Source organism: Rutilus rutilus, assembly GCF_951802725.1.
Source record: "Rutilus rutilus genome assembly, chromosome: 7".
NCBI classification, from domain to species: domain Eukaryota; kingdom Metazoa; phylum Chordata; class Actinopteri; order Cypriniformes; family Leuciscidae; genus Rutilus; species Rutilus rutilus.
In genome coordinates this window covers 36118160-36141006 of record NC_140221.1, presented here as the reverse complement: position 1 = coordinate 36141006, position 22847 = coordinate 36118160, and the positions used below count along the sequence as shown (strand labels likewise).

The 22847-nt window shown below is 36.8% G+C and overlaps 1 protein-coding gene across 1 annotated transcript; it reads right to left on the bottom strand.

The window, feature by feature from the left end:
* Positions 1–589: 589 nt before the first annotated feature.
* On the bottom strand, positions 590–22175 carry smarca1 (SNF2 related chromatin remodeling ATPase 1). Its single transcript, XM_084413010.1, has 25 exons — positions 21983–22175; positions 20325–20408; positions 19648–19814; positions 19371–19471; positions 17813–17913; positions 17326–17505; positions 16661–16816; positions 16343–16474; positions 13220–13288; positions 13011–13120; positions 11772–11998; positions 11528–11649; positions 10036–10188; positions 9759–9891; positions 7699–7844; positions 7350–7478; positions 7016–7126; positions 5914–6027; positions 5680–5802; positions 5427–5559; positions 3968–4086; positions 3637–3711; positions 3406–3543; positions 1843–1953; positions 590–1240 (listed from the first exon to the last, which is right to left on the bottom strand). The coding sequence occupies exons 1-25, from the start codon at positions 22037–22039 to the stop codon at positions 1181–1183; spliced, it is 3051 nt and encodes a 1016-aa protein (XP_084269136.1). The 5' UTR covers positions 22040–22175; the 3' UTR covers positions 590–1180.
* Positions 22176–22847: the final 672 nt, after the last annotated feature.

Genomic DNA, 22847 nt, shown 5'->3' with positions numbered 1-22847 from the left:
TGTTTCTTCTTGCCTTTAAGACAACCGGTTTCTGTACTCACGTTGTCTGAGTGTGTGACAGAAAGTGTGAAGGGCGGCGCGTGTAATAAACAACTGAACGGAGAAAATGTAAGCGGAGAGGAAGTACAACAGCGCACTCATGTGGCGAGATAAGAGGTACTACAGTCACTTCCAACACACACACATACAACTCGCAGGAACAAGCCTAATGTTGAGTAAGTTTTCTGACGTTATTAAACTTTTCATTTTCTTATTTATTTTTTCTTGGTTAATTTTCACTCCCTTTTTTTCCATTTTACCCAAGTTGAAAACAACTGCCTAAAGTAGTCTAGGATTGTTTGCGGGTCTTTGCTCGTCTCCCAGCCTGGTTTTCAGATGGGTTTGGTGACTGGGTACTTTTCAAGTGGTCCCTTGCTCACTGTGAATCGGTTTCAGTGTAGATAGAAAACTTTTATTGCTTCTTCTGTCTTGCCATGCCTGGTTAGGACACACGATTTTAGTCCCATTATGTGAAGTTTGTAAAGTCAAAGTGGCACAAGGACATTGCTTTTCTCCACTATAAACAATAGTAAGATATAAACAAAACCAACCCATTTCGTTTTTTAATAATACTGGACTTGTACATATAAAGATCAGCAAAGGTTCAAACAAGAATGTGTAAAATAGCTTAAATGCAACATTAAAATGGCACATGAAATGTATAAAAGAGCTTAAGAAGATTGGATGTGCAAAGCTACAGATCACATGGATTAAGGTGCAAATCACAGAGACCTTAAACATACAATAACAGTCTCAGGCAAAAAGAATTTCATTTATGAAACACACAAACAAGATCAGAACGGGCTTTAGAGACCCTGTTTAGCATGCTAAATAATTGCCAATGTTGATATGAACAAGGAACATTTTGAAGAAAAAAAAAAGATAAAAACAAGCTCTAGCAAAACGTGTAGCTGCCAACAAGTATGCAGCCTGTGGGACAAGATTGAACACGGTATGGAAGTGTTTTATATGTCCCAAAAAAGCTTTTTTTTTTTGCTAAAATTTACATGTTTATTTTAAGAAACTGGTGTCGAGTCACAGATATAACAGATAAAAAAAACAAAAAAAACAGAACGGCAAAATGCTGTAGAGAGCATTGATTATTGTAGTGCTTCGTAATGGGGGACTGCGGGCACAGGAGTCAGGTACGAGATTTCTTCTCTTTCCTGTCAGACGACACTTCGGCTTTACGCTTGTGAGCCTGTGACAAGATAGACAGATAGATAAATAGGCAGACAGACATATAGATAGACAGACATATAGATAGATAGATAGATGGACAGATAGATAGATAGATAAACAATCAGACAGATATAACATTCTAAATCTTGCTGACATTATAACTTTAGATTAAGACATGGGCAGCCAGATAGATAGACAGGCAGACAGACGGAGATAGATAGACAGATAATTTGCATGTTGTTCTTGTCTTGTAGACAGATTTAACACATTGTAAATCTTGCTGACATTATAGGCATTTAGCATGTGATGGAACGATACTGGAGCAAAGAGAACGTGGGCAGAAAAAAAATGCTCCTCGCTCCAGGCAAAATCTTGCAACTCACACCATGCACATGCTCTGATAGATCGACAGATACATAAATAGATAGACAGGTTTGAAATCGTCAGTGGGATATACTAAACTTTACTGTGGACAGTAAATCTGAGGGGAATTTTGATCATTTGCATGTTGTTCTTGTTCAGTTGTTCAAGCATAATTCGGAACTAGAGGGAAAGTCTTTGGGGACGTGAAGCACGGAGCACAACAGATGGAGCGAAAAGAAAGAAGACAGGACGTATTACTGATTGTCCTTTGGGTGTTCTTCTCTTTTTCTCAGCTCGCTCTTTCTCCTCTATCTCCATGTTCTCTTTCTCAATGAGAGAAATGAGCGTGTTACAGCGACGCTGCAGCTCCTAGCACACCAGACAAAACACACGGAAGGAAACTCTTTCATCATCTCAGCACAAGAGTTATACATCACATCTCATGTACTTTTACAATTCCTTTCAGGCATCACACACGCATCTGCACCCACACGCTTTCATAAACACGCACACCAATATGACCTGAAAAACAATCCCTGGATGCAATATGATTAAAAAGAGAGTTGGTTTGCATTTGTGTGCGAGACACGCATTCATAGGCTTTATTGTTTTTACATGGACACTAGACATCTTAACCCAACTGTAAAAGAAAACATCTTCCATTTAAAAAAATGTATTAACTGTTTTTCCAATTGAAGACCACTCCAAATGGAGGCTTCGTCAGATTCAGTTCACTGCTGTCCCCAAAGTACATCTCAGTAAACCCACATACACGTACAACTAGGGCTGTGCGATATGACGATATATATCGGATGGACGAAATAAAAAGTCTATCGTTTCATATCATGCTCTATCGTTTGTTTCGTGGTGTCGCAAAATACATTGTTTACGTTAAAACTTTTTCATCATTTGGATGACTGCAATCTTACACGCCACCATGGGGATCGCAGGCAGAAACGTGAATAACAGCATGGCGAGTGAGACAGATCCGGGTGGCTCCGAGCAGGAGAAGGACCAGCCAGGACAAATCGAGGAGCTCGTTCTTAAACGAGGGGCTAACAGTTACCTCAGTAGCATGGACATGGTTTGATTGACTATTTTATTTAGATAATTAACAGGCTGTGATGTCAAGTTAGCAATGCTAGAATAAATTGTGTACGGGTGAGGTGCCGGTGTGATCAGGGGAATTTTTGTCCTTCTGAGGAACTTTATAGTCATACGGATAGAAGCAAGACACTTAAACTTAAGATTAAGATATTTCTTAGTATTTTCATATATTTCTAAATTGAATAATGTCAAGCACTAAAATATTTTATTGGGTAGAAATAGAGGGGGGAGATTCGATTTTGGATTTTTTTTTACAAAAAGTCAAAAAGGTTGAGATCCGCTGATTTAGATCATTCATTAAGCTTTTTTTCCCATGTGGTGATGCTCCTAAAAGATGGTTTAATCAGTTTTTGCAATTTACATCTAATGTTTTTTTTTTTTTTTTATGTCTATGAAATTTTTCACTAGTCTGCTACAAAAAACGTCTTTGTTCTTTTGGAGGTTTTTCTCATCAAATATTGATATATATTAATCAATAGTGAATTGTGATTGATTGATAGACAGCCCTACCAATGATTTTTTCCATGGATTTTCCAGTGATGTGTGATTATTGGATGAGTATTTAAAAAATATATTTTTTAATAGTAACAAAAATGCTTGCAAAGAGCAATTTCTTGTTAAGAATTTTTAACCAAAAAAATTCCCTGATATTTCCAGGTTGCCCATGACTTTAGGAGCCCTGGCTCTAACAAAAAAAAAAAAAAACATTCTCACCATTGCAGTCCTGGATTTGATGAACCAGTCGAATCTGAACTGTGGAGCATTCCGTACACACTGTCGAAGTTCTTCATAAACATATTCTTTATCAAAGCCCATCTTGTGCAACATGCAAATTAGAAACCTGTCTTCCTCCTGCAGACATACACACAAAGAAAAGTTTCCATATTTTAAGATCTTAGTAAACACACTACACACATACACAAACTCTCTCTCACATGCACGCACCTCTGTGTAGTTCTTTCCTTTGTTTGTGCCGTACTGGATGCGGAGCTGGTGGAACGGAGCCTTATACCGTGCTATCTACAAGTACACAAAACACACCATCAAACAAGAAATATTTACTAATTATTATTGCATCAAAAATTACATTTCCTCTGAAAGTTTCTTGCTTTCCATGATAAGGCTGTGACTGATTTTGCCTTATATTGAGGTTGCAAATTATCAAAAGCATGAAAAACTAAAGCTACCACACAATCATAATTCAGCAGCCATTTAAGAAAAAACCTGCTTGTCAACAGCGTAATTGAATTCCATTGTGAGTTTTTGAAAGGTTGACCTTGGCATCCAGGGCTTTTTTGATGCTGATGCGTCTCTGGATGCGAGCTTCTCCTCGCTCTATCTGAGCCATGATCTTCTCAATATCCTGCAGCTCATTGCAACGTTCCCAAAACACCGCTATAATAAGGACAAAAGTGTGAGGTGTGTGTCTGTGTAGTTGATACTGGAGTGAAATATATTTGCGTAGTTCAGACAAGTATGAGGTTAGCTGATTGTGTATTTTATGCATGTGTATGTGTGTGTGCATAGTTGTGCATAGTGTACAATAGGGATGAGTCACAATGGTTGACTAGGTCACCAAAAGTAGACTAGTCGATTAGTGAAGTAGCTTAGTTTATCATTGTTTTTCCTTAAATATTTTTTTGATTATTTTATTAAATATAAATTTTTTCATAAATGCTGGTGTTGTTCTAATGCCGTCTGCCCTTCTTTCTTTTATGGACCAAAAAAATTTTTTTTAAGAAATGTCCCACTCGTGCTCATCCATAAAATGGTAGAGAATAGTGACCAGAATCAAGCTTTTTAAAAAATAAGTTTTAGTAAAAATTATATCGGTTTTAAATACCGATAATCACGGTATTTAAAAAATTCAATATCGTTATCGTGTTAATTAGGGGCGTCGCAATATTGGTGATAACAATAATATTTAAAAATGAATAGTGCACATATGATAATATGAGACGTAAATAATCCAGCACCAGTATCTGTTTGACATCCCAACATACAGTAGGTAACAGTATTGCACCTTAACGCTGGTTTCCATGCGTCAAAAACACAAGCAGACACAGCGTGCAGCTGCTGCTACTGCCGCGTAAATGTCGTCGCATATGACAGACAAGGCATTCAAGACTCTCTGAAAGTTAGCCCACCAGTCTGGAAGTTTTTTTGATTTTGGCATCATTGCGACAGTACATGGTTTATCTGTGTTCTTCAAATCATCTCGGGTATTTTCAAAAGGATTTATGATGCATAGCCTTTATCACTGTATAGAATAACACAAAATAAAGGATAGCATTTTTCCCTTAAGATTTCTATAGATATTGCGATATGATGGTGGCTCTTCTTCTTGATGCTGGTTGCTCTTCACTGCCATTATATGGACGAGTGCGAGCGGGACATTTTTTTTTTATTCTCCTTCTGTGTTCCATAAAAGGGTGGGTAATTTATGACTTAATTTTCATTTTAGGGTGAACTATGCCTTTAATATAGATTTTATTTATATAACAAGCAAATAAAATATTATATTATGTATTTCTTTCTTTCTTCTTCTTTTTTTTTTTTTATACTTCAACCCAAAACCAGCCTAATTATGCAGGGCTTCCTGAAGACCATTTAGTTCAAGTAACCCATCGACTAGTGAATTCTGAAAATTTTTCTAATATATGCTTGCACATTCTAAGTATGACATTTTCTATATATAATAGGTTTGTGTGTAGTTGCATTGGTGTGTATTGTACCCGAGTACTCCATGACTTCTTCAGGGGTCTTGCCCTCCACCTCTCTTGCGATGTTGTCAATGTCATCACGACCATATTTCTCATTAGCTTTAATAAACTGATTGAAATCACGCTTGTTCCAGTTTGTGAAACCCTGGGGAAAACAAACAAACATATTCTGCTGTAGCATTGCTCTGTACTTAGCACATTTGTGAGAGTGTGAGTGAATGTATGAGTGAGTGATAGAGAAGAGAGGGTGAGTGTTTGTGTTTACTTGTGTAAGTAGTTTCTCTTTTTCCTCCGTCTCCTCAGGTGAGAGGGGTTCTGCCTCGTCTATCTTTGCTTGTTCCTCCTTCTGGACCTGTGCTGAATTTGGGATATCTGGATTACGTGGAACCTAAACACAAATACACAATCGCACACCTCTGTATATCGGATGCAACTTTTTCGGAAGCAACAGATTTTACACAAATATTGAAAACAAACATGATGTTCATGAAGTGCTCACCTTGTATCCAATGGTTTTCCTGTAGTAAAGAATCTCCATCTCCAGCAGCTCAAAGAGACGTGGTGGAAAGAATTGAAAGTCCTGGATGTTGGGCTGCTTTGGAGGCCGAGGAGCCTGGATCACATCCACACACATCCACACACCCTTTTCATGATCTCTCCACAGACACGTATGTGTATACTGTCATTAAAACATTTGTGTGATCCTTGATGTGCACTGTATAATGATAAAACATTGTTATGCTCCTGGCAGATGCATCTTTAATTAGCGGACACTTCACTTTAATCAAAACACTCATTTGATTTTCAATTTAATTTAATGATATTCATTAAAATTGAGGTTTATCGGTTCCTTGCTATTTTGCTTGACAGGGTTATCACTTTATAAACTATCAACTTTCATCACACTAGGAATCATTATTCTTTAAAGGACAAGGCACTATTAAAGCTAGTTTACACTGCCCTTGCAAATGCCAAAAAAACATTTACCAACAGTTGTTGGGACAGTGTGAACCAGAATAAATGTTATTTTAGTACTATTTATATACTATTCTATTTAATATACTATTATTATTATAATGTTTATTGTTATTTTTTCAAATTGAATATATGTGACTATTGATTAAATCAGCTATAGAAATTAAGAAGCTGCATAAAAGGTGCATTCCCTTCTTCTTTAGCAGCCACTTTTATCCTTATTGATGTTTTTTTTATGACTTACAGTGCACTATTCTAACAAACTGTCCCTCAGGAGCAATCTAGTGTTAAGTGTCTCTCTCAAGGGCACGGCAGTGACAGGACAGAAGAAAGAAGAACGTCTAGTTCATGAGGTCATTTCCTGAGTCAGCATCTGAACCTGCAACCTTTGTTTTTCAACTCTTTATCTATTACGTCCTTCCAATACATGATGATACGGCACCCTTCAGCTGAGTTCCTACATTTACTTTAACTCACTGAATCCAGTGCAACTGTCAGTGATGAAAACAGAGATCTGAGAGCATTATTTATTGTGTAGTAGTGTTGTGTAGACTGTACCTACATGCAGTCATGAGTAGCACTGACAAAAAAATCATTTCAGAGTGTAAACCGTGTGTGTGTGTTACCTTCGGGGCTCTTGGTTCGCTGACTCGCAGTGCTTCTCTGAAGTAAGCATCTACAGCATAATTGGCCTTCCTTTCTCTCTTAGGAGGCTCGATCCATTCGATCAAACTAAGCTGCACAACACAGAGAGAATTGTTTAAAACTTAAACACACACAAACACACTTTCAGCTACACACCTTCACATAAACTCTCACAGTTTGTGACATACACAGGAGCAAAGCTTACAAACCTGCCAGATTCTCACTGATAGACTCTCGCTTTACCGTAATGCACTTCAGTGCTGCATCATAAATGAGTATAAATTGATTTCCACCTGGTTCCACACTGACACTAACTTTCTGTTTCTCTCTGTAATCCTCTCCCTCAAACTTGTAAAGGCTGGTCTCGGTGGCGCTCGTGTCCATGGTGAAGTTCCTCAGCGAACTCTCGCCGAGATTCTGCATGCGCTCGTTCATCTCAGCCGTCTGAGAGGACACACAAAGTTAAATAGGGTTAAATGGTATCAGCCAAAGTGTAAGATTGAAAAAAATATCATAATATGAAGATAATTTGATGTGTTTTATTTGTCTGAGTTTGAAAACAAATGCTTTTGGAACTTGGACCTAAAGTTATTATGGAGTCTTCCAGTAAATTTAAGCAACTTTATAGTATTCAGTCTAGTCCAAGGTGTCCATGTCCACTCACCTTCTTGGCGCCTCTTTCCAGAATGGTGTCGATGTCTTCATCGGTTAGTTCGCTGTCTTTAGAGGCGAACACATGTGTTGCTCCATGTCGGATCATTTGTAGCATTTCATCCTTCCCCAGTTTATTCTGCTGGTCGATCAGCCGTCCTGTAAGAGCACACATAGAAGAAAATAATAAGTCATAAGACTGACACAAATGCTACTAAACCTTTATATTTCTCACAATCAAATATACAGTAAACATAGTAATACTGTGAAATACTTTTTACAATTTAAAATAACTTTTTTTTAACTTAAATCTATTTTAAAATATATATTCATTTGATGACAAAGCTGAATTTTCAGCAGCCATTACTCCTTCAGTGTCACATGATCCTTCATAAATCATTCTAATATGCTGATTTGGTGCTCAAGAAACATTTCTCATTATTATCAATGTTTAAAACAGCTGTTCTGCTTAAACTGTCATATTTTTCAGGATTCTTTGGTGAATAGAAATAAATACACTTTCGCCTGGCTCTGAAGACAGAGAGTGCGCGCGCGACCGGGTCTTTCTCTCTCTCTGCTCGTTCTTTCAGTTAAACATGCGCCGTGTCACAAGCGCAGCAGTTCATCTACATTACTCACCGATCAAATAAGACTTTGGCGGGACAAAAATTCGCTTTGGCGGGCGCTAAAACAAGTTCAATGCAGGAAAAACCCTGTTATTGCAAACGGCATAATTTGTCTCGTTTAGTAAAATAAAGCCAAGCTTTAGATCGCCTCTTCCTCTCCGTGATTACCTCCTCTGCTCAAATCAAATCGAAATAGCTAACGTTACGATTACGATGTCCGAGGCGTCATTCAGACAGCATGTTTTTCTCCACGTTTGCAGAGTCAGGGACAACCTGAGTATTCTGCTGCGTCTTTTTCTGCTGCTTCTCATTCAAGTTAGTGACGAAACGCGCTCTGTAGCGCTGTTTGTTCGCTGTCGGCTACGGTAGAAACATGACGTCACGATATGTCGGCCTTCATAGAAGGGGGTGGCCGCTGTTATGTAGATATAAATGACTCATTCTAAGGTAATAAAAACATAACGGTTCATTAAGTAAGGTCTTTATACACCACTGAAAACATAGTTATGGATCTTATATTGCATTTCTGTCAATAGATCCTCAGAAATATTACACATTGCACCTTTAAAGAAAATGGCACTTATTTGAAATAGAAACGTTTTATAACATTTGAAATGTCTTTACTGTCACTTTTGATCAAGTAAACGCATCTTTGCTGAATAAAAGTATTAATTTCTTACTGACCCCAACCTTTTTAACGGTGGTGTAAATTTTCTGTCTAACGAATTCTCTGAAAATATAAATAATAAACTGTATGAATTGTTAGGTGTCCATGTTCCAAAAAAAATTACAGTAATTCTCTCTGTCACTGAATGGCTGTTCTGGCAGAGTGGAAATTAATTTAGCAGTCATTTAAACAAAAACAAACTTTGTTATATACAAATGTGTTATAAGTTATTTGCATTACTTAAAGGGATAGTTCACCCAAAAATGAAAATTCTGTCATCATCAACTCACCCTCAAGTTGTTCAAAACCTGTATGAATTTCTTTCTTCTGTTGAACACAAAAGAAGATATGACATTTGAAGAATGTCGGAAACCAAACAGTTGATGTCACTCCATTGACATCCATAATATTTTTTTCCATACTATGGAAGTCAATGGGGCCCATCAACCGTTTGGTTTCCGACATTCATCAAAATATCTTCTTTTGTGTTCAACAGAACACAGAAATTCATACAGGTTTGGAACAACTTGAGGGTGAGTAAATGATGACAGAATTAAAAAAAAATTGGTGAACTATCCCTTTAAAATAAACAAAACTCTAAAGATGGTTTGCAAATTGTAGATACTATTGTTCTCCCACAGGAGCAGTTTTTGAGCTAGTATTGGATACATGTGTTTGGTGTGTGATACTGAAACCTCATGCTGTTTGCTAGTGGCCAATATGTCACAATGATTTTTGACAGAGACAATAGAAACTGTTTTACACTCAGTGTATTCATACCCTGCTGAATGACTATGGAGTCCAGGCGTAGTTTCATCTCCGCTCTCTCCACAATTCTCTCCTCCACAGTGTTGTCTGTGATCAACCTGAACACTTTAACTGGTTTCTTCTGTCCAATACGGTGAGCACGGTCCTAAAAAATATAGTACACGACACGACAAAAACCATTAAAACTTAAAAACAAGCAGTCATAAAGAAAACTGGCATCTCCCTGAGGCTCACAATCATAAAGTTTAGTGAGCTCAGTTTTGTAGTTTTGTGTGTGTGTGTTTCTCACCATGGCCTGCAGGTCCACTTGTGGGTTCCAGTCTGAGTCGTAGAGAATCACCACGTCAGCTGTAGCCAAATTAATCCCCAGCCCACCTGCCCGTGTGCTCAGCATGAAGATAAATTTACTGCTGTTCGGGGCGTTAAAAGCATCTATGGCTTGCTAATGCACAACAACAAGAGAGAAGGACAGAACAGGAAAAGCACAGCAAGGACAGCAATTTAGAGAGTGACCGAAATAATTTATTTAACATTAGAAACACTATTTCACATTAGTAGTCGATCAGGGTGGTCAGTGGCCGATATACATACACATAATGCAATTTACATATAGAAATGACACATCGACAAAATAAATTAAATCAAACTGATTCGTATTCTGCCCAATATTTACTTAAAAGTTCACTTTAAAACAGACAGACTGGTTGTTCGATTTTAAACTGATACAAGGAGACACTTCCACCTTTCTAATGTCTAAGATCTGCAGGAATATTCTTAGCTTATGAGTGTGTCTTACATTCCCATGTAACCGCAGAGTTTCACCCCAGAACTAATCAGTTCGGTTTCCATGACTACCAGGTTGGTTAATCAGTGTCTTTATATAAACTCTGCTGCGATTCCACATGAAGTATCTGTATGTGCCTCTTAATTTTATAAAGCCTGTTGATTTCCTTTCTTCCTCTTGGTGAATCATTCCTTTCTACCTCTTGGTATTTAGGGATGGGAATCATAATTCCACAACTGCGGCTCTGGTTACTCCTACAAATTCTACTTTGTAAATGGTTTCACAAATAATTATTTTAGGGTTTTTTTGTTTGTTTTTTTTTAGAAATATTTTGGAAGAAGTAGGTCAGATTAAGATTTTTTTTTTAAATATCAGTTTTGGATTTATAGTTTATTTCGGCATGAGGATACAGGCAAAAACCAACTCTAGACCAACTCTAGACCCTATATTGTTTTTTATGGAACCTACAATATTAATAAATAGACTATACAATAATTATTATTATTAAACTAATGATTATTTAAATATCTTTTATTTAATTAAATTGTAAAGGTTAAACAAAACATAAATAAATATACTACAGTAATAATATTATTTTACTTTAAAATAAGATAAAAACATTTAATAACTATAATAAGTGTTATAATTAAAGCTTCTTTTGAAGACCTATTTTGGATCCAAATGGCGATTTTGCCTAAAGTTGACAAGTTTGCATCCATACAATTTGAATTATTTTTTTTACTACAAAGAACCAGTCGGTAAAGACTCAAAAGAGTCATGATTTGTACATGAATCAGTTGAACTACACAGGTTATGCTGTATGATTTTGATTCAGTAAAAAAAAGAACTGGCTCATAAGAGTCATTTGTTTGAGAATCGACAACACTGGTCGCACTTTATGGTTTTGATTCACTAAAAATAACCTGTTGTGTGACGTGCATGTGTGTAACTATGTATGTATTTTAGTGCATGTGTGTGGTAATGTGTGAGAGTGTACCTCTCTGGCCTCATGAGGTGTATTTCCATCCAATCTGCAGTACTCGAACTCTCTCCACATGCAATAATCTTCTAGAATATCCAACACGCGTGTCATCTGGCTGAATATTAACACTCTGGATCCTGCAAACACATATGTCCAAGAAAACATGCACAAAAACATGAAAAAAATCATGAATTCCAAATAAAAGCATAAAAATCTGCCTGATCAAAACTGAAAGCTAATAAACACACACACTCCTCACCTTGCTCTTGCACTTTAGGCAGAAGTTTATCCAGCGCAACCATCTTGCCACTGTTGATGACAAGGTGTGTGTCCGTAGTGTATGGGGGACCAGGCTCCGCTCCGTCAAACAGGTACGGATGGTTGCAGCATTTCCGCAGCTGCATAAGAATATTCAAAAGCCGCATCTTATCCATCTTTCCGGCTGAGTTAAGGATGTCAATATCCTTCATCAGGATACGTGTGTACCTGGTTAAATCAAGAAAACAAACACTTGTGTCAGTCTGTAATTTTTATTATTCCAACATCACAACTGCTCATCATTTTTCAAGGTTTTCATATCTAGAGCTTGTTTAGTAGTTTATATTGCCAAGTTGTAATAGCAATGGAGCAGTATGGTCGTCTAGTCGTCCAACAGCTGACGAAATTGGTTAGTGAGGTTGACTAGTGAGTCTATCAAGATATTTATACTTTTTTTAATCAATTTTACATTAATAGAACGGTACTTCTCAGAATTTTTTTTATATATAAGGACATATAACAGTTACTTATACACTTTTTTTTTTTTTTTTCTAAAGAAAGACTGCTGAAGTTCTTCAGACAACCCACTGATGAGTGTTAGGAATCAATAAAAATCTGGGTGATGAGCAACAGTGTTTATTTATATTTACATTTCACCAGTACCCAGTACACATGACACTATAAATAATCACCCAAAGTGTTTATTAAACCATATGGCAAGTTTTACAGTGCCCACGTGAAAATGAAAAGAGACGTTAGATGTTTGGGGAGAGAAATAAAGAGATTCCTAGTCTAGTTCTGTAATTCATGTATTACGGATTGGGTGACTAGAATGTAAGACTGCAGCAGCTTCTGTTGTCTTTATCACATGGTGAAAACAGTGTAAAACAACAAAGCCTCAACATAGCACGTGGTACAACTAAAAGGGTTTTTTACCACACAAGTTCTGGTGATATTAATGTCTCAATTTTTTACTTTTGGAAAAAAATTAACTCAGTCCATCAAAGTGATAAATACCTTGTAGCGCAACCTCTTAATACTTACATAGTTTCATCAGATGTGGTTAGAATCTATTCCTACTGACCTCTGAATTTTGCTTCAGTGATATGATCACAATGCATCTTGGGTAAATTTACACTTGACTTTTAATGGGTGCAATATGACTGTGATCCAATGATAAATTTGACTCATCCCTTCAATACCTGTTTTTATTTTTCAAGGAAGTTGTGTGGGAGCTTACCATTCTCTCTGCATTTTACTGAGCCCAAGGTAAATCTTCACCTCTTTCTTGGGAGGAAGACTCTTCTCTACTTCTGCTTTAATGCGACGCAGCAGGAATGGACGCAAGACCTGAAAACAACCATTCAATGGTGAGTGTCTCATCAACAAAAAGAACTTCAATGGTGGAAATACAAAAAATATACTCAAAAGAGAGAGAGTTAGACTCACTGCATGAAGTCTTTCAACCAGCTTCTGGTCACCCAGACAGTTATTTGTGTCGAACCATGAATCAAAATCCTAAAATTATAGAAACAAGCAGACATGTTGTCGTGGTAGTAACATTCAAGTGATTTCTGCTATTTTTTATACTAAGCTAATGATTTTTTTATCCTATATCCCTAAACCTAACCTAAAAATTGGTGGTGGTTGATAGGGCTGTTGGAACGAATTCCGAAAATCGAATATAATTCGAATATTTAAAAAATCAATACTATTCGAATGCTGAAGTTCCTATTCGAATATTGCTTTTTTTAATGTATTTTTTTTATTTTTTTGCAATCTTGCCTTTCTCGCAGCCTTGGCTTACACGCATGTGAAAATTAAATGCTTTTGTTTCTTGTGATGAATAAAGTTTTTGAATCGTAACACAATTGTGCACGTTATCCACGCTGTATCATCATAACATTACTGTAAAAAATCGCGGAGAGCAATGTCTCCACGGAAACGGAGATCACCACTCCTGACAATTTGATTCACAGTCCACACTACAACGTGAAAACGGCGTTTTCAAATGTATCCACTTTGGAGTGCGTTTTCATTAATTAAAATATTATTAATATTAAATAAAATAAGGAATGGAATTCGAATAGTATTATAGAGGAAGATTGACAGCCCTAGTGGTTGAGGAGATTCCCCCTTCCATGTAAAGCGCTTTGAGTACCCAGAAAAGCACTGTATAAATGTAACGAATTCATTATTAATGAACCTATCCCTAAACATTTCTGCTTGTTTAGGTTTCATGTTTATCCTGTTGGCTGCTTCCCTAAATGTAGGTGACTTCAGGTTTTGTTATCCCTTTGGGAAATGCCTGCCATGTAACAGTACAACAAAGTAACTATATGTTGTCAAAATTGAGTTATGATCGAAATTGTACCTCTAAGGTCTTGTCCACACAGAGACGCGTTTAGCTGTATACAGTACGTAAAAATTTTGTATCGTATCGGCGTTTCGTCCAGACAGATCCGGCGTTTTGGGAGCCTGAAACCGCTATTTTTTTAAACTGGGTCCAAGAGTGGATAAATCTGAAACCGACACCCTTGGGTTTTCGTATGTACAACCAAAGCCAGCCAATTGGTATATTTTGTGAAACAATGATGTCATCACTGCACGTGTCGACCCTACTCAGACACCGCTACGTCACGTAACAGCAACAGCAACAACTGCGGACTACATGCTTCTGTTCGTGCTGCAGAAGCTACTGAGCCTCTTTTATTTCTATATTTATGATTTACTTGAATGTATTTTATTTTATTTCTTTATTTTACTTCTTTATTTATTTATATTTTCTTTCTTACACTATGATGCTTGTCTGTTGTCTGATTAAGACATTTCATATTTTGTACCAGGCCATTTATAGTTGTTTATATCAATAAAGTTCTTGGTAAAAAAAAAAAAAATAGAAGTAGAAGATGCTACTGAGCCTATTATTGTATACAGCGCAAGGTTTATGCGCATGCTCCAAGTCTTCTTCTCCGTTTTTAGTGTATCTCTGTGGCAGAATTACAGCGCCACATGGCATGTATACTACATCGTTTTGAGTCGGTTTATGTGGTTTCATGTGTACACAGATATTTCTTGAGACGACGCCGTGTTTACGGAATTTATTTTTTAAAAGAGGGAAAAAAAAGATTGGATAGGGAAAGCTCTGGCTTCGTGTGGATGTGGCCTTAGACTATTCAAAAGTTTGGAGTGGTCTTTAGTGTCACATGATCATTCAGGAATCGCTCTAATATGCTGATTTGGTGCTCAAGAAACATTTATTATTATCATAGTAAAACAGTGGTGGTGCTTCATATTTTTGTGGAAACTGCGATTACGATACATTGATTTCAGGATTATTTGATGAATAGAAAGTTCAAAAGAACAGCATTTATTTGAAATTGAATTTTTTGCAACTTTATAAATGTCTTTACTGTTACTTTTGATAAATTTAATGCATCCTTGCTTAATAAAAGTATTAAAGGGATCATGACATGAGAAATCAAATTTGCGCTGATCTTTTGACAGGTCTTTGTACCATTAAAACATCCTGCAAGTTTCATGGCTTAAAACTTCCTCCTCATTATTAACAAAGCATTTATTTAATCAAGCTCCAAAAAAGACTCGTTTTGTTATTGTGGGATCTGTGACATCACACGGGCAAATAAATTTGCATATGACTGTCTCCAGAGCAAGACATTGATGAATCATCACACCATAGGCCCCACCCACTGGCATTCAATGGCTGACATTTGCCTACAATAGATGCGAGTGTCACGTTGTGTCAAAAGCAAATAGAACCCATTATAATCATTGACACTGTCTAAACTGGATTCAGTATACAGTTGCCCGTTCAGTTTCTGACGTACTCCACGTGCTTGAGTTTGTTGACAACAGGACAAATCAAAGAGTGAAAGAATGTTTGCTTTGACACGTCCAGTTTAAATATCTCGTTTGCATCTCTGTACAGGCTTCAGAAGGATTCCAATGGCGTCCTGGATATATGTTTGTTCGGAGCATTTTGTTTTACAATAATCGAGGCACGGTCTAATGGAGAGTTCACAAAGAAACTTTTGTTGAAAGATGAAGTATTGGATCTGACAGCAGCTGCATTACAAACCGAAAGTAAATGATGAAAAAAGATATGGAGAATGTTTTCAAACTCCTGTGCAATAGCAACTTTTCTAAGGAATGTTTACTGATTGATGGAATGATGTTCCCAATTATAACACTGACCGTTTACTGGCAAGCCTTAAAGGAGCCGCCCCTTAAAAATGTATCATTTCAGAATGAGGGTTAAAAACAATTGTTTTTCTGCATATATATATATTTTTTTTTATTTGTGCAAATTGGCACAATTAATATTAATATTATTATTAATATAATTAATATTACAGACGTCCTGTGGTAAAATTACATTACTCCATCTACCCTTGTAAAGTTTATCCTGTCCGAATAGGGCTTAAGGTGTAGACTTCTCTAAACAAACAACACATCTGCACACACGCTTCCAACACAACTCTGACAGACACAGCAACATAGAGTGTGGGAGGAGATAAAACAGGATGTGATATTCAAAAAAGTATGACTCACACTGGCAGAGTTGAACACATCAGGCAGCAGAAAGTTCAAAAGAGACCAGAGCTCATGTAGATTATTCTGCAGTGGGGTACCAGTCAACAACAGACGATTGGTCGTCTTAAATTCGCGCACAATCTCTGACAACTGAGAGCGTGAGTTAAAAGAGAAGGAGACAGCGAGAAAGAGAAAAAGAGGAAAGATTCTCTGAAGTCTTTTCCTCTGTATCAGATCGTTAAATCAACTCAGAAGTTTTATGAGACACATTTCTCTGCTTTTTAGTTACTCTTGCATTAATTGGGTCTCATCAGTTGTTCATATGTGTTCAAATACCTTTGATTTCTCGTTTTTGATGCGATGGGCCTCGTCGATAACCAGATAGCGCCAGTTAAACTTCTTAAAGACAGATTTCTCCCGAATCACCATCTCGTATGATGTCACGCACACGTCCCATTCACCAGGCATCATCACATCACGTATGAATGCTGCCTAAAACACACACACACACATACTAATTAAAGGGTTAGTTCACCTATAAATGACATTTCTGTCATTAATTACTCAAAGTGGTAATAATGTTGCAGTCTATAGGGAGGTCAGACAGCTCTCTTAATTTGTGTTCCGAAGATGAACGAAGGTCTTACAGGTTTGGAACAACATGAGGGTGAGTAATTATTGACAGAAATTTCATTTTTGGGTGAACTATCCCTTTAAGACTGATTCATTATTACACAAGAACTTTGAAGGACCTGCAGTAGGATGAAACTGGGGAATAGAGGGAAGGAAAGTAAGAGAAAAACTAAAGGACACACACACGTCCCATTCACCAGGCATCAAGTCACGAATGAAGTCTGCCTAAAACACACACACATACTAATTAAGACTGATTCATTATTACACAAGCATTTTGAAGGCCCTGCTGGTAAGATTAAAGTGGGTAGAAAGGGAACAGAAGGAAGGAAAGTGAGAGAAAAACAGAAGGACGTGAGCAGCCTTACTCTTTCATCTTTGTTTCCAATGAGACAGACGGCCTTCAGGGTGGGCACCCAGCGCTTGAATTCATTCATCCAGTTATGTAGGGTAGATTTGGGCACTAGGACCATGTGGGGGCCGGGAATGTTCCTGTAGTGCTTCAGGTAGCCTAGCAACGCGATTGTCTGCAGGGTCTTACCTAGACCCTGAACCAATCAGAACACACAAATCCAATGAGTCACAGTCCATGACATCAACAAGACAGACCCAGAAAAATCAGTTTCACTGAAGCCTGAAAAGCTGATAAGATGCCGGAGTCGTGTCTTCATTGTCAGTGTGGTTCCACATTGATGTATATTCAGACTATTTCTGGAAATGTAGGCATTCAACTACTAAATCATATAGTTGCTTTTAAGTAGACTTGCCACTATGAACATGCCTCTACTGTTGCTGTGTTGACCTTTATTGTAAAATATTAGATATTAGATTAATATTATACATTGGGGTTTTTACCATCTCATCAGCCAGGATGCCATTAATGCCGTTCTCATACAGAGAAATCATCCAGTTCAGGCCTCTGATTTGATAGTCTCTCAAAGTTCCATTCTTAACGTCTGTCAATGAATGAAAAAATTAATAATCAATGGTCATTAAATTTGATCACAGGTGAATGAGCTACAGTAAAATAAATCATCTCAATAAACTGGAAGTACTGGAAGAGAAATGTTACACATATTACATTACTGGTGTCTGTTTTTCTTGACAGCATGTTATTACAGGTTGTGTTCATTTGTTGTCACCTAGTGTGTAATTAAAGATGCCATGTGTAATTTCAAAATTGCAAAAATAATTGTTTCAAAACATACAAAAGTGCAAAGAAGCTATAAAGTTATGGCAAACAGGCCAAAAACAAAGACAGAAAAATAATGAGGATGCATGGCCTTGGTGGGCTTTTTTTGAGCTTGAAACCAATCATTATTTTTGCAACTCCATTAGGGCTGTTAGTAATGCAGAAATTTTGCACTTCACCTTTAAAGCAGTGGTTCTCAACCTTTCTGACTTCAAAACCCCCCATTGTTTTCAACAATATTTGAAAACTCAAGACTTTTTCAAATATTTTTTACTCACAATTTCTTCCTGATAAAATATTTTATAGCTTGGCATAACTAGAAAAATGTATATTCATAATAAAAATGAACATACAGTTATAAGATTTGATTAATTCATATGACGTTTTCTAAGACAGTGTTTCCCAACCCTGCTCCTGGAGGCACACCAACAGTACACATTTTGGATGTCTCCCTTATCTGACCCATATATTTTTGGTCTTGGAGTCTACTAACGAGCTGATGAGTTGATTCAGGTGTGATTGATTAGGAAGAGTTGGAAAATGTGTAGTGTTGGTATGCCTCCAGGAAGAGGGTTGGGAAACACTGTTCTAAGAAACTGTCCTAGTGAATCTAGTTGCTGAGGTCATGAATTTAAATAAGATAATATATCTTATTTAAATTCATGACCTCAACAACTAGATTCACTAGGACAGTTTCTTAGAACAGTGTTTCCCTACCTTGATTTGTTTTATTTTGTCTTATTTTAATGCGTGTCCCCTAGAGGTTGAGAACCACTGATTTAGAGGAATTTACTCACCCTCAAGTGTTTCCAAATCTGTATGCTGTTATATTTTCTGTGGAATACAAACTAATGATTTTTTTAAAACAATCTTTATAGTGTAACACAAAGACATGAGCTGTCAAGATCCCAAAAAAAAGCACAATGACAGTACCATAAACTTAGTCCATGTGATTTTTTTGACCATGATTAAGTCATTATTCACAGTTTTGTTGGAACGCTATCAAAACGTGCACCAATGTTCTATATGAAGATTCTTCAAAATCCTCCTCTTGTTTTCCACAGAAAAAATAACAGCATGGATTTGGAATGACATGAGGGTATATAAACTTTCGTTTTAAATAACCAATTTATTAATGTACTAATATTAATTATTTGTAATTATTAGACTCGCTAATAAACAGAAACAGACTTGACTGTTCATAAAAACATTGATTCATACATGAGGGTGACTCCTCAAAACGAACAAGAACATTAGCTGCCTTCCTGCTCTCAGATAAGAGTTCCTCATCCTCCTCCTGCTCTGTTCGACGATGGCGGTTACTGAAACACACAACCACGGGCCAGAAATAAATCAAACCAAATCACCATGACGACACGTGTCTGACCAGCAGCTTTTGGTCGCTAACCTCATGCATCTGAATGTGTGAGCATGCATGTTTTTGTATGTGTGTGTGTGTGTGTCTGTGTGTCTGTGTGTGTGTGTGAGTCTGGCTTACTCTCCGACAGATAGCAGGTTCTGTTTCTCATCCTGTTTAATTCGGGGTCTCCCCATCTTCACCTTCAGAGGTGAGGTGGGGGATTTCTGACTGGCAGGCTGAATGAAATGAGCAAACAGTTCAGTCTGCTTCAGCAGGAACTCAAATCTGTTTGCACGGTCCGTTTTCTGTATTTAAGTGAGAAACATAGACTTGTGAGTAAATTAAGATCTGCAAATTCCTACTTCAGTGAAATCTATTGTAACTTCACAAAGTTTGGAATAATAAAAAATAAAAACTACCTGGGAAAAACAATACTTTTTTTTCTACATTTAATGCACCTAACATTTTAAAATTGACTGGGTGATTTTACATTATTTTTATTACATCAATTAAGAAACATGAATTTCTAAGCTGTGTCCGAAACCTGAAAAATGCTGAATTCTCAAGTAGTATTTGAAGGTACAAAGGGGTCAAGCATTTTTTAATTCAGTTTTAATTAAAAAAAAAAAAAATCTAGTCTAAATCCTTAATCTGGTTGGTCTTACCTCCACCTTAGTCTTAAGGGTTGGTACTGCAAACCTCATTCTCACCTGTAGTTACCACTAACTCAATTCAGCTCAATTTATTTAAAAACCTGCTGGCTGGCAGTACACTATATAATTTTTTGTGCATTAAAAGTGTAATGAACACTCAACTCTTTTTTCCTCATATTCAGGGTCAGCCAGGCTCTCCTTCACAGCTGCTTTAGGAGGAGGGTCCAGGAGAAATGGTGGGTCCTCCTAGAAACATACATCAAAGACACACATCTCATACAAAAGCATCCAGAAAAATATACATGTGACCCTGGATCACAAAACCAGTCACAAGTAGCACGGGTATATTTGTGGCAATAGCCAAAAATACATTGTATGGGTCAAAATTATCGATTTTTCTTTTATGCCAAAAATCATTAGGATATTAAGTAAAGATCATGTTCCATGAATATATTTTGTACATTTCCTACCGTTAAGATATAAAACATTTATTTTTGTGAGTGAATGCAGCAAAAACACGAACATAAATGGACAGCTTTAAAGGCGATTTTTTTGCACCCTCAGATTCCAGATTTTCAAACTGTTGTATCTCGGCCAAATATTGTCCTATCCTAACAAACCATACATCAATGGAACGTTTATTTATTCAGCTTTCAGATGATGTATATATCTCAATTTAAAACATTGACTCATGTGACTGGTTTTGTGGTCCAGGTTCACATATGAAATTGCTTGTCCTTGTTCTGGATACAGTCTAGATTTCAGGCGCTATGCATCTTACAGTAGCAAAAAAAATATCTATATGGACAAAAGAGTCATAAAGTGAGATTTGGCGGGAAAATTAACAACTCAAGTTGTTAAGCACTTCAAACTAACTCACAAGCATAATGTTTAAAAGTGACTTGCCCTGCCAACTGCTGTTTAATGCATTTGACACATTTGACTTTTTACGGTATATCCTAATCTGTAAAAGTTAGTAATTCATGCAAATATTTCCACTTTGTGCAAAGGCTCATCTTTGTCTCTGTTACAAAAAGTGTCAGTCCGTCTTTTTTATTCAATTAACGCACTATGACTCAGATGTATATGACAGTAAAAAAGGTTACTGTCATATGTTGTTTGCTTTCATCTAAAATGCGGCCGAATAAGGCACAACTTTATTATTATTATGTGGCCAATACATTCTCCAATTTTATTTTAAAACTAATAACTGTAGTAGTTATTGGTAGAATAATTTATTTTATTTTTTTTAATGAATGTGTCACATATCCTATTAGACACTTTTATGTAAACACAGCAACTTGAACAATAATGAGAAGTGTGACAAAAGCCATGTAACGTTTAAATCTCTTATTAAACGACTCTTCTTGACAACTAAAAGTTGGACCCCATCCTTGAACTGCTTATAGCAACAAAATATCAATACACAAGCTTATCTGACGTCAAATAACGTTCGAGTCATTTTAGCTGACGGTATCAGTGAGTATGTAACTTAAGTGTTTATTTACGCGGGCAGCGTCTGCAGGTAGTTGTTGATGGGAAGCAGACAGATTTGCATGCTTTCCGTCTGCGGCTGCACGAAGAGTGGCGCAACTCTGCTCCAACCGCAGACGGAACGCATGCAAATCTGTCAAAAGCCCCATAAAAAAACATGCTCTTGAGCACAGAGTAATAAACATCTAAAGCTCTGCAGATGTGAACTGAACTCCGCCTTCCCGCCATGTTCCGTTCCCCCCAAACGCAGATGAACTGTAAACTTCTGCATCCTGTTTTTCATGTCCGTCTGCAAACATATTATGTACTTCTCTCTTTCTCTTTACCTCTTCCGCCTCCGCGTGCGCCTCCCGAGAAGTAGACGGTAGCTCTTCGTCCGACATGTTGGTCAATGTGCGAAGCTTCTCATGAGTTATTGGTGACCAGACTGTAAGTTATAAAGCATAATTTTGGAATATGCGTCATGACAGGACCGTACAGTCACGGCGCGCGCACACGCCCCTTTCAGAGCTTCATACTAAATATCGCGAGATTAGAGTGATCCCTTGCCACTTTCAGAGCTCTACATTAGATCTCGCGATATTATCAAAGGCTCAAAAATGGGTAACTGTCAAACACTAACCAGCTGCACGAAATTCTTGAATATTGTACATCTCACAATGCTCCGAGACGCAAAGCAGGTAGAAAGATCAAATGTGTCATTTGTTTTTTTTAACTAATGTCTCAGTTTAAACTAAATGCCTGATATTATAAGGTGACCAGATTTCTGAAATGGAAACGAGACGTTTTTTTTTGTTCAGTGGTCAAAATCTAATTGAAATCTTACTTGTTATTATCTATGATAAAAAAAAAAATATATATATATATATATATAAAAACGGACACAGTACATTTTTGTATTGTTGTAGGTTCCATATACTGTTATTAAAATGAATAATTATTATGATGTCTGCAGGTCAACCCCTAACTGTTTTTAATACAATTGCCAAAAGATTACACTAAGAAAAATAGCAAATTACAAATGGTATTATATTAACAACAGTATTATATCAAATGATGACCTTACAAAAACACATTGCAGAAATAATACAAAATAAAAATGACAACATATGATAAATGAAACTGTATTTAACAATTTATTTATTTGAGCTTTTTCCATCTGTATTTAGTATTTTTATTTCCACAAGCTGT